This window comes from Aptenodytes patagonicus, chromosome 2 (assembly GCF_965638725.1).
Source record: "Aptenodytes patagonicus chromosome 2, bAptPat1.pri.cur, whole genome shotgun sequence".
Taxonomy (NCBI): domain Eukaryota; kingdom Metazoa; phylum Chordata; class Aves; order Sphenisciformes; family Spheniscidae; genus Aptenodytes; species Aptenodytes patagonicus.
In genome coordinates, this window is record NC_134950.1 from 137,787,914 (window position 1) to 137,801,527 (window position 13,614).

Sequence of the window (13,614 nt, forward strand, 5' to 3'; positions counted from 1 at the left end):
GAAAATGCCACCAATTTTACCTTTTTTGCACCCCTCACATCAGTTATTGTCATTAGCCAATGTCACTACTGTAGCATGAAAGAAAAAATAACAAGAGGTAGGTGAAGAGATAAGGGAAGATGACCGAAAAGGGAAAATAATTCTTAATGGTTCTATAGATCCTCTTTTTTTCCATTGTAATCTATCCTCTGCCCTGTCCCCAGCAACTGCCCTAAATCAAGGAACTGGCACCTGATGCATTCTGCAGATGGATCGGCACTGTATATCTGGAACATAGTATACAGGTGGTTTTTCACTTGCACGAGTTAGTTAACTAGCCAGCAGACACATCTTCTGTTTGTGGGGCAGGAATGGGAGTAGAAAATGGAAATCTCTCCTGGTGGATTTACAGGAAGAAAGGCTAAGTGAAAGAGCAGGTCAAATCACTTATTTACTAATATTTCTAATTGCTCTCACTTCCTGCTTAGGTAGATCCTTTCTGGAAGGCACACCAGTGAACCAGACAGTTATTGAAAACACTGAGCAATAATAAAATCAGTGCTAAGACTTCTGAATCCTTCAAATGTGTTTTAAATACATATTCAGTTAGACATGAATGCTGCAAAGTCTGAAGATGAGGATTTCCCTGGCCTCAGTAAATGAGGTGAATTGTTCACCGATCTGTTTCTCTTGGTTCAAATCCATAGTCCAAGCCACTGACACATGCTTATTTGACAGCATGTGGAGGCAGATTCCTCAACCCAACATTAGAATTGTCCATTCATATTTTCTTCTGCATTTCTCCAAGCATTAATCCCTTCTTTAAATGGAAATCTAAAAAAAAAAGGGACTTATCCTCTTATATCTTCACCTTTGCCTTTTACTATGCTATGTCCTAGAGAGGAAGCTAAATTTATACAGTGAATTCCAATCTCTACTTAATTTCCACAGGAGCCAATAGACTACTCTTCCTCACAGAACAGGATTTCTGGAATTTTCTACATCTCATATTCATAAATGTAAATGTGTTATAAATGTCAATAATGTACCGGACCCTGGAATCACTGGCAAATAATTCACTGATATTTGCAGTGCAAGAGTGAATTTAAGGAGTACAAATGCAGGAGTAAATGCAGCATAATCTGACTTGGGAGGCTGGGCAATCCAATGGCCATGGCCAAGCCATAGGAGATGCTACGGCAACCACTGCTGTGGGCTAGGAGGAAAAAGAAATCAAAATGCTTTCCTTCTCCCAATAAATCCTATGAAAATACTCATGTCTGAGGGTAGATCACCAATGAACTTGTCATCTATTTTGATGCCTTTTGTATTGTACCAAACAACCATTCAATTAGTAGTCAAGAAATCACCCTAGAGAAAACCCAAACTTTGCTTTCCAAAGTGAACAACTGGAAACAAAGTCTTGATGCTAAGTTTTCTTGCTGCCAGTCACTGGGTACCCTGTAGTTTCCAAGAGACAAAAGGAACAAAAGCAGAATTTCTGATATGAATCAGGAGACTCCCCCATGAAAACTATATGAATGATCATTGCTCCACCCCACCACCAATGCTTTTAGCTCTGAGTCAAAAGCTCAAGATCTATTCTGCTGGATAACCATCTTATCACCTCCAGTACCACAAAGATAACCAGATTACATTAACCAAAATAAAATCTCTGAACTCAGAAGAATTCAGACAAGAAGGCAGCTGTGGCAACTGAGTTAATTTAACAGCTTTCTGCTACCAAAAGGTATCCTACTTCATCTCTCGCTTTCTCTACTGCCCCTGCCCCCCTTCCATTAGCTGTGGCACACATTGGTCCCTCCATAATCTGATTCAGCTTCACAGCCCAGCAGAAAACTCTCCACTTTTTTGGTTGATTAAGTTTTCTGATGGGTTGATGAGTTAATGCTGCATGTGTTTACAGAGAGATCTGACAAGAACCAGAGCCAGTGCAAGGTAAGTAATCGACAATTCAGAAGGGGAAGGGGCATGCAACCACCCTTTTCTATGGCAATGAGCTGTTGGAGCAGCTCACGCAGTCTACTGGAACTGCACTCTGAAGCAGTTAGTGCCAGACCTTCCAAGACCATAGCTTCTTGTGCTGATAGTTGAGTCAAAAAGACTTTTTTGCTTGTGAAGAGAAGAAATTAGACAGGGCATCATAAAAGCCTGCAATGCTATTTTTAGAGACTTGAATTGTGTTTAAACAGCTACCAAGTCAAAACTGCTATTCTGTTTAGTCAGCTGTCAGTTTTCATGGACTCTTTTTGCCTGCCTTCCTTTAACATTTACCTATTACATTAGCTCCAGTAGTCCCAGTCAGGACTCTTTTTTGGAGTCAAGTGTCAGGGAAGTCTTTCAGACAATCACGAGAAAGTGTAGTCCCTCCCCAAAGACTTTACAATCACTCTACCCTAAACAACTCACAGTCAGTCCAAGGTACTGTCCAGTAAATAGTTACAATATTATTTGGAGACTCCTTTAGAAATTAAGTGCTTCCAGGAAAAAAAAAAACAACAAAGCAGAAACCAACAGGACAGGCACCCAAGTTCAACCTGGTTGCTCTTGTAGTCTGAGAAGTACCAGTTCCAGCCATGAGAAGAGATTCCTCGACAGAAGACCTGTAGGCTACATGTAAGTCAGCAGCCCTTTTTACACATTAATTTCTACCACCTAGGCTGACATATCCTTTGGAAACAAACTGTTTAGAGTATTAATTGTTTCCTCTGCTGTGACTAATCAGACGGATTGCGCACTGTTATGGTGAAGTCCTCTAAGCCCTGAGGGCTCGTGAGGAGGGAAACTGTTCATAGCTTTAGCACTTCTTTCATTGGTCCCACTTGAACGGAGTGTATCACAGCATAATGCAGCTTTTGATAAGTTAAGGGAGTTATAGCAATTTTCTCAAATAAAAACTTTAAAAGTTGCAAATCAGCTTAGTTAGAGTCAGTTATATTCTAGACACTGGATGAACCTTGCATCACAAATTTGGCATAACACTAGACAGGTAACCAAACTGTCAAAATATAATTTACTCTTTAAATGCCTGCAGTGGTATCTTTTCCTACTGCTAATTGCTGATCTTATTTTGCACTCTGGTGTCAAATAGCATCTTTGGAATAAGAGAATAAAACAACAGGAAAAGTCCAGTAAATCATCATAGCCCTTAACAAACGCAGTGTTTCAGGAAGATAAGTACCCTGAAAAAAAATCTTCATTCTTGCTTGACACTTCTCTATTTACCTTATTCTTTTTATGGAATGGTCACCATTTAATGAGCAATTACGTACAATATTTACTTGAACAGTAAAGTGATCTCAGTGACTTTAATGCAAGCATTATTCTAAGGGCTGCTCTATAAAACAAAGAGAAAGTACTTCACCTCAGGATAACGTTACAGGAAGAACTTCATTCAGCAGAGCTAAATTTAAAAGCAGTGCTCTTACAAGATCTAACAACTTGCAAATTTATGATCAGATCTGGCAGCTCTTTTTCAGACCTGTTCACTGTAGAGAATTCAAATGGTGTGATAATACCATACATTTTAGCAGAGGTTGTAAAAATTAACTATAAAATAAAGCACAGAATATATCAGCTCTATCTTCAGTAGTTCCACCTAAGCATCATCAGGATAAGATGGAAGAGTAGATTCATACTCTTTAGGCATCTCCTTACTATTCTAAATATAAAACTCCTTTATCTCCTTTATTGCTTGCCCCATTATTTTTCTTATACTTTATTGTCAATACAATTTTTACTATTCCAGTACAAAAAGTCGATTTGATACAACTACGTTTTTATAATATGTAATATATTGTGCTGATATTTTAACTGTTACTTTATTGAAAAAATAATACATTTCTAGTAATAGAAAGGAAATATTAGGCTAGTCAGGAACTGAGGCATGTTTTCCTCTTATCTGATTATAGTTTACAGTAAAATTAAAGCACCTTTATAGTCCCTGTTCTAAACAAAGGGGTCCCAATGACATCAATAGTTACTCTGCATAAGAGAGTTGTGCAAGAGAGAGCTCCTGCTGCTGCATCCACCTTCACCACATGACTTGGGAAACCAGTTCAACCAAGCAACAAGGACAGAGCTATGCCAATACTAAAGATGGACTTGACAATACAAAAGATATTCTGCTATTTCTGCTAATGAATTTAAGCTTGAGTCATAAGAGAGGGGCCATAGAAAGTGAAATCTGAGATAAGTTGCTTGAATGTCCCTGACAACCTGAGCCAGACCCTACCAGAAGTTAGAGAAGCTCCTGAGCAGGAGTTGGCACCTATAACTGATGCAAGACCTTGGGCCAAGAGGACTACCAGAAAGGTTTAACGTGCCATGTGCCTCGCTTTTTTTTCTTTGCTTTTTGATGTTAAACTTTGTGCAGTTCTCATAGCATAAGGACACAGGCAAGGCAGAGTTTGTGAGTGGAGATAATATCTTTACCAGAAAAAAAAGGTATATTTGGAAAAAGAAACTCCTTCTCAGACACAACCCCTGTTTTTGGGAAGACCTTCTTCAGGACAAAGTGGTTGTGCATTCAAAAGTATACCTACTGTTTCTAATTATGCTAGGTGGTCTTATAAACGGTGTTGTCAATAAAGCTTGCCTTTTCTTACTAAGGTATTAGGAATATAGCTGGTACCAAAGGCCGGAGAGCTTCCCAGCAGCAGAAAGTTCTTCCATATGCCACCAGTCATCTCAAGTCTTTGAAGCCCATTTTCTTTCTTAACAGAATATAAAATCCATCATAAAGTTTATGCACATGGGTTGAGTATATGTTTCAAGATGTGTATGTGTACCTAGGTATATACAAGCACCTTTTGAAATGGTAGCACTTCATTGAGAGAGAGGATTGGAACAAAGGATAAAAAGAGCCAACATAAAGAAAAATGTGCCTGTGAAATTCTCAAGGTTGGGGTTGAAACAAATGTTTTAATTAATGTTCATTCTCAATTCTACATTGCACCAAAAAAAATCTGTTTTGGGGCCAGGTAAAAGTTAGTTAAATATTCATTAGTTTAGTGAAAACTTTTCTCCTCAAAAAATCAACAGACAAGGACGAATTGCAAAGGCAGTTGGAGAAAAAGATTTACTTAGGGAAAGTGATTTGAAAAGTGCAATAAGAAAGGAAAAATTCAAACTTCCTTTCCAATCCTTTTTAAACACTATCTCTTCTTTTCAATGGAAAAAGACCATTAGTGATTTCATTACTTAATGGGACTGGAGATAAAGTAGGCAAGTGAGATATCTCCTAGCTCTGCTATCATCACTGATCTCAGCTGGCCTTCTTCCATCCTACACCCTGCTAGAGGAGCTGAGGATCACCTCACTGTGAGAAATCTTGACACGTACATCAGACCCATGAATTTAAAATCAGCTACAAAAATATATGCAACTATTTTGTTGCTAATGTATTTGTTTACTAGTCAGAAATGGCAGCTCCTCAGTAAATCAGATTGCATGTCAATATAGCAAAAAATTAAAATACTGCGTTAAAGCAGGTTAGAATTTACACCTCTCAAACTCTGTAGATTTAGTAGACCAATTTTTTCTGTATGTAATTGCCTGCTATATGGTTACTCCAAGGCTGTAATTAGTCCAATCTGTTATCTTCATCCTATGGTTTTTACTTTATGACTTGGGAATGCTGATTTGTTAATACTTTTTAATTTTTTCTCTTTGACTGTACTCTGAAGGAAAGACATAAATAATTTCTTATCAAGAATCTAGTGTCTCCCTAACTCTCTTTAACAGCAAGTTTAGTAGCTAAGGACCCATCTTCTCTCCTTTGATGTCAATCTCTTCCTAATTTATATGTATAAAGTTTGTATTGAGTCATAGAAATCAGAAAATTCAATGTATTAAGTGTACACAAAGTGCTAAAGATTTATAAAGAAAGAATATTTACAGGTTAAATTTTATTTTGCATTTACTTGTTTTGGGCATAATTTCTAATTATTAGAAACCAATTCTATTAAAATTTTGCATGAATATCTATTTTTAGTCTTTAATATGAATGTTTCTCTTTAGGCTTTATTTTTTATTAATAGACTGTTCATTTTTCTACATACCACATGTAGTATGCTATGTTCTAAAATGGTATGGTGGAATGTGGAGAATTTTGTTTTGGGGAAATAATAAATCCCTTTGGCTCTGTACAAAAGGCTTTATTCATCCCTCAGGTGCATGATCATTACCTGGGTCTATCTTGGCTTTTCCCTTAATATAAACAAGAGCCACCTACTGTAAATCACTTTTTTTTTGCTTACAGACACGTGCAACTTGTAGATGTGCAGCCTCTTATATTAAAACATGTACTAAGATTTCAGTTTCTAAAAAAAGTTATGGAGAGTTAATTAATTAATTCATGAATGAAAATTAACACTGATTCCAATACCAAAGAGTTTTTCTTTGCTGTCAGGGTGAAATTCAGTCTAACCTGAGAGGAAAATATGAATCTTATCGCAATTTCTAGTTAAGTTGTTGAAGCTGCTATGCCAGAACATCATGTATGCCAAAGCATCTTATTGGAGCATCATGCATGCTTAAGGGACATGTAGCATGCATTCTCAGCTGCTAAATACAGATAATTATACAATGCTTCTCAACAGAATATCTATTTTGTACCGGTTGGAAGCTCATCTCCCTACCACATAAGCTCATGGAATGGTACCTCTGACCAGGAACCATACTTATGGAAAAAAATAGCGAGTAAACCTCTTACAAAGGGCTTTTTCATGCACAATATTTTACTAAAAATCATAATACACAGATAAGTGATACTCAAACATGCATACAGGCTGCTACGTTTCTTCCCTCTCTAGTGCAACCACTGCATTAACCTGAAAAGCTGTGCTAAAACTCAATACGCCTTACTTGCAGCCACAGGGATGTTCCCTTTCCAATCCACTTGTGCATTAGCACCTGTGTGAGTGTCTTTGGGTAGGCCCTTGCACTGCTCTCTGCATTCTCGCTTTCCACAGCATGCCACTAAGGACAGTCACGCTGGCTCTCCATCTATCCTTTCATCCTTGGTATTCAGGGGAGCCTGTGCAGCATGCAGTTAAAAAGAAAATAAAAAATATGTGTCTCTTCCCTGCTCATCCTGAGGTAAACACCAACTTCTTTCTACTGACCTGTAACAAAAGGCAGAGGTCAGAAGGACAAAATCCTCTGAGCTGGAGTCCATTTGTGCAGTGTGTTAAATGCCATTAGGTCTCATTGACTTCTCCAGACTTTTCCCAAGGCATTTTTCATTAGCAGCAGAGATCCATATTTAATAACTATTTAAGTGTTATTATGGTATTTCTTGAGATACACTGAAGAAAAGTATATATACTGAAGAAAATTATCCACAGCATTGCATTAGGAAACCATTTTGTGTTGTCTCATGGAAAGCAATTTATATATAGCGATGTTACAGTGCACATTACTGTACAGAGTGTTACTATATTACCCAGTCTTGCTTAACATCCCAGGCTCAGAATCAGTTTGGCCACAATATCCTGTAAGAGCTAGTGACTTTGGAGTGCTACATACGAGACATCTCAGACAGACCTGTTTTCAGAAAGTATTAAATCTCTGCCATGAGCACACATTTTGGAGGACTGAAATGGACATCCAAACATTGAGACCCAACAGAGTAGTCTTTTAGAAAACTTTGGCCTTCATGAACACTGATGTAATTCAGGATTAATGCCATCGAGCTGAAAAGATTACAATAACAAAAGAGCAATATGAGATTGGCCTTAGGCCTCCAAAGTCTAAAATCTCCAATATATATTTAAAGAGAAATAACTTACTCCAGCATTTGGAAAATGGGGCCTATTGAAAAGCATGAAACCTCTAAAATGTTATTTCAATGCCAGAAAAGTAATACTTTAAAAAGCCAAGACAAAAATGCCAAGAGGAACAGAAAGGAGTGAGGCAGAAATGCTAACATGTTCATTTCCACCCTGTCCGTGAGCTGGGTCAGACCCGCAGCTCCACAGGCATCTCTGGGTATTAACTGATGGACAGTCCCTGCCCTCAGTGACACGGGTGTCATCTCACAAAATAGAAATATCGACGTAAGCTGGACTTAAAATAAGGTTCCTAACTAGAAAATATACCAACTCAGAAACATGCGCCTTATGACGATACCTACATTTAGCTGTGACTTTGTACCCGCCCAGCGGAGGGTCGTGGCCTTCCACGGCATCGAATCCTGCTGACACCAGGACAATCTCTGGATCAAACTCACTGGCAGCTGGCATAATCACAGTCCTGTAGAGTGAAAAAATCCAACCTGTTAAAAATGAAAAGAACTTCTCTCTTCGTCATATAAATTGCCACAAACTCAAAAATCCACAACACAAGATATTTTCTTTTAATTAAACCAATCTTCATGGTAGCTGTCCAAAACCAAAGTCCAAGGCTTCAATTAATTTCTTTCTACAGTCACTCTTTTTTCTTTTCTATGATTAAGGGAAAAAAAAATGCAGGTACATGTGAAAACCTCTAATATTACACACACATCTGTGCCTGTTTTATCCTGCTGCCTATAAAAAGCTGCCTCTTCCAGGGAAGTGACTAATGGTTTACAGAGAGCACTCAAAGCCTGAGTGGAAACCCGGACTGCTCCAGTTAGTGCGAACTTGGTGTAAATTTGAACTATAAATTTCTTTTGGGAAAATGTTTGCTTTCCAAACTTTTTTTTTCTTCTTAACATTTTTAAATGTTTGTCGAGGTGGGGGGTGACTCTAGCAAAGGAAAAACATGAAATTCCCTTAATCAAATCCAGACTATGTTGTCAAGCCTTTCCAAGGTCAAGCATAACAGGAATGTGACAACCACAAACTAGTGACAGCAACCCCTGCTGGTGTCAGGAAGATAATTCAGCCCTTCACAGTCACAAAGATTCCACTTTTTTAACCCCTTCCTTGACAAACTTCCATGGAGACATTTTGTCGCTTTGTTTTTGCTCTTCTCCAAACTCAAAGCATTAAAGATGTGTTGCAAAAGAAGATAAAACCCTGCATTCTGCATTTCTTTCAGGCTGACTTTCCAAAGGGAAGGTGTCAGGATGGTTTTTACACTAGGGCGACAAACGCTGAGCCTGTAATGACAGTGCTAATTCAGGGGGACATCACTAACATTAAAGGTCAAATACACAAATTAATGTTCTATTCCAAATATATTAACTCAAGGAAATCCCAGTTGGTCTACACTGGTCAAAATGTGAAGATCAATTTTGCACATGTGTAATACTATTTGTCTTAGTTCAATATTTATTTATTTATTATTTAATCAACTTAGGCCAAAGAGATCATGTTTTTGTTGAAAGACTAAGGTTTTCTGTGGGAAAAAAAAAAAAGCATATAAAAATTTTAACAACTCTTTAGGTTTTTCTTTAGCTTAGTTTTTGATCTGTGTTTTATAAACTTTATTTTGTTCTGATTTCCTCAAAGGTAATTTTAGTATTAGGAAAGTGTTCCTTTTACTTGTTAGTCAGAGGAAAGGAGAATTCACACTAAGTAAAAAGTCTTTCTCAGGACATACAGCATTTCAATAAATATCATTTTACATTAGAAAAAAAGGATAGAGGCAACTTCATTTTTCTGGTGATTTCGCTGAAATTGCACCATGAATGTCTGCAGGCAAAGTGGTATAATTTGTGAAATATTTCTTTTTTTACATGTCATTAGTAGGCCTCTGCTGAAGCATGGATTCCAGTATTGAGCATTGCACTTCAAGAAAGACCTAGCCCAACTTGAGAGAACAAAAGGAAAGAAAAAACTTCTAAAAAATGTGACCTAAGTGGATAAAATGATAGAATTATAATTATTTGATTCGTATAACATGAGAGTAAACATTATAAAAGTCCACAAATATGTAAGTGGTTGTTGCAAGAGGAAAGAAATAACCTGTTCCGCATTTCCACTGTGGATAGGATATGAAGTGGTTGCAGCAGGAAAGCTGTAGTTCAGACAATGGAAAAAGCTTTTTAATAGTAAGGATAGATAATCATTTAAATAAAATGTTTAAGAAAATTGAAGAGTCTCCATCTCTTTCAGTTTTTTATAATAAGTAAAACAAATATCCATCAAGCTTGCTACAGGTTCAAGTTGACATGGCCTTGAGGCAGCAGGTCAGATTACTTCTCTTCTAGGTCTTTTTCCTATAGTTCCATGATGTATAACTATATAACACACAAAGTACACATAGGAATAATTACATTAGACACTACAGTGACTGAACATTTTTGCAGGCTAATCTCCACAAAGTTAGGGAACAGTATCAGGAACAAAGATCTCCTATGCAACCACATCTTATCTTTCTTATGTACATACCTACTGATACTCTAATTATATGTTCATTGTCTGAAGCAACACATACTTTCCAAACTTCCCCACGTCTGCAACACATGTGGCACAGACCCTGATTAGTGATGAGGACTGTGGCTGATATGCAATCTTGATCTGTCCCCATAGTACCATATATCTTACACACTGAAAGAAGGAGGGATCCTGTGGAGAACCCTCCCTATCTGCAGCCACTTGAGCTTTTGCCCTCCTCCTCTCCATTCACATTTCCTCAAATTCAAGTCAGGCTCTGTTTTTTATTTCTTCATGTCAGATAAAATGGCAACACCACGGAGTACCGAACAGACAATGCTCAGGAGTCAGGGGTGGAGTGTGTTCAGTGCAGACAGAAGCTCTGGAAACTCAAGTTGCTGAGCACTAACAAACCTAACCAGGCTAACACAGAATGAGATTTTTGAGGGTCTTGTTATTTGGAACATTGAGAAAATGTAACACACTTCTACCACATTTCAAGACCTTGCTCAAAAGCTTAAAGATGTCAGCACATTTTTTTATAACTTGGGCAAAACAATGCATTTGACCCTTAATCTCATTCTTAGAAGCAGTAAAAATTGTTTAGCCACAGTTTCTTCAAAATTTTTGTCAAATAAATATGTCTGACATGAAAACTGCCAGCCACAATGGGTAATATTAGTAAAATTATTAAATACTGAAAGCAAGGTCTTTCAACACAAAGCACCAGGAATAGCTATTAACACCATCTTTAATAGTACTGAACAGGAAATAGTAGCATATTCATAAATCTCTACAGAAATGATATATAGGAATCTCTGCTAAAGGAAGAAGGCGGCTATAAGGATAATAACCGGGGGTCGTATTTAGAATTCACTGTTTTGTTACTGCTTTCGGTATTACCTGAATTCACATGACGAAAATAAGACCTAAGAGGGTTTTTCTGAAAGAAAGAATTTTTTCTTTTAAAAATGTACACAGTGTCTGTTAAATTTCACCAGAAGAATAGCACCCTACTTCTGCTATAATACTGTTTCACAAATTATGACAGAACTTTGCTGCTGCTACTCTGCATACTACATACCAGAAGAGCTAACCTATGTGCCCACAAGACCTGTGTCGTTGTTCATTTCTCTTTCACCCTCCATAATATTGAGGGACTTGGAATGTAAGAGCTCATCCATCTTACACTGTTTTTGATTTAATACTGAACAGAAACTCTAAGGACTTTTCTTTAAAAAAAAAAATTATGGAAAATGTAATCTGTTTACCAGGAAAGCAAGCTTGACTCTTCTCTAAAACATCTCAGGGTGTCCGTGATCCCTGTTACAGCAGCCAAGACTACTACCTGGTCTTTCAAAAAGATGACAGCCGCAAGTCTCTCAATTGCAGAGAGGACCATACAGACATCTAGTTCCTAAATCTCTAATTCAGTCTTCCTCTACATTAACCAACAGACATTTATGGTTGCTCCTCTTCTGAATAACTACTATGAGATCTCTGCTCGGAGAAGAGCGGCTTAATATCTGGAGAACATAATAGAATTTGTTTTGGAGTTTGTGTAGGTAGGACCTCTCTAACCTTTGCCTTGCCTTGGCAGGAACTCCTTTGTGGCACAAAACACACATGTAAATTCCTTCACAAAAGTGACAGATACTTTCCTATCTTATGAAGTGCTATATGGAATCATATACATACATTTTTAAATATGGACTAAATTTCACCAGTACATAAATAAAACCTTTCGGCATTTGCCACCTCTCAGGCTTCAGCGCCTTCACTATCCCTGAATAACTGTATTTAGAAAAATGTTTTGAGGTGGCAGCTGTAAAGAAAGCCCACACAAAGCACTAGGTTCCATCCCTTTTTTAATTTGAGCAATGTGAATCTCACTTCTCCCTCGTAAACAGGCTTCTCTTACCTCAGGAGAGTGAGGATGGTGGGACAGGCAGGGACATCTCCTGACCCTTCACTGTCTCTTGGGAGTAGAGAATCATCAGACCCTGTATCTTGCTCCTTTCCCATCTCATCTACACTCTGGAGGGCACAGCAAGGTGTAAGAAAGAGCAATCATCCATCGACTGCCTCCTCGGGAGCTCCATAACCATAGCACTTCCCTTCTCAATTGCCTAAGAACAGAATCCTCTGAATCAGATCATAACAGAAAATATGCTTTTTTTTTTAAAGCATACAACTAGCATTGGTCATACACTAATAGATATTCATGTTAACCTTCCCAAATTCCTCAGACCAACCCTATGCTCAGAAGTCAGGCTGCAGCTGGCAGGATTTGTTACGGTGTGAAGGGTCAAAACTCTGCTCATCAGAAATCCTTTGCAAGGGTGCATAGGCAGCCTGCACTCAGAGGTAGGAACAGTTACTATCTTACCCGCAACAGGAGTAAGAAATATGATTTAGCTTCTGGCCATAGGTCACCAGACAGGCACGGACTGGGGACTGGCAGGCCATCAGCTTCCTGCTTGAAGCCAGTTGGGCTGCAGGGGTTATCAGCAAACAGAAGTTAATGCTAGGATCCTTCTTCGACGAAATGAGTAGTTTTTGTCAGAAGAGAAGTGAATTTTATTCTTCCACTATGACTCACACTCTACTCTACTCCCTTCTCCAAAGAAAATAAAACACATAAAAGAGAGATTTATTTTCCGTGATCTTGAATCATATAGAAGCATAAATATTTGGTATACTGTATTCACCTAATGATGACAGCAGAGTTACAGGGGCATCTTGCCTGGCTGACTGTTTCTTTCTTTTCTCTCACATTTTCATTAATAAACATGTCAAAGCCTGAAAGCTTGAGCAGCTGGATCGCAGGAGTTATTTATCTATGTTAAACCTTGCAGTTACAATGAAACTGTGTCCTCCAGCCCAAGGTAGTGCAGATCCTCCTTTAAGTCTGATGGTACTGGGAACAGAGCATGTGTCTGGGAAGCTGAAAAGATTCCTTTTTGTCCCACTAAGGAGATTTCCCCAAAGAATTAATATGTTCCATTTGGGTATGCTGCTGCCTGCAGAGAAGCCAAGGGATGGCTTCCAGTTGGGTGTAGTCCTAGAGAAAACATCAGGCATGTGATCCTCCCCACCAATCTGAACATCAGATGCAAGACATTAAAGAGATTCTACCAAGGGACTCTGTTCCTTTTATTCTTCCATTCTATTTTCGTACATTTAAAGCACATGGTTAGGATGCTCCCAAACATTTGTTCTCCCAGAAGAGACTGCAGAGAGTACCCAACCCAGAAATGACTCTGCAAGTACCATCACACAGAGCTGGAAATCTCCAAAGAAAGTT

The 13,614-nt window shown here is 38.2% G+C and overlaps 1 protein-coding gene across 12 annotated transcripts in view; it reads right to left on the bottom strand.

Annotated features, from left to right (window-relative positions):
* The window catches only part of HDAC9 (histone deacetylase 9), a 499,339-nt gene that overhangs the window by 53,786 nt on the left and 431,939 nt on the right, over window positions 1-13,614 (bottom strand). For all 12 annotated transcript variants that reach the window (XM_076331372.1, XM_076331379.1, XM_076331374.1 and 9 more), the window contains one exon: window positions 8,138-8,256. In XM_076331372.1, the coding sequence (XP_076187487.1) occupies window positions 8,138-8,256 (119 nt within the window). The remainder of the gene's footprint in view (window positions 1-8,137; window positions 8,257-13,614) is intronic.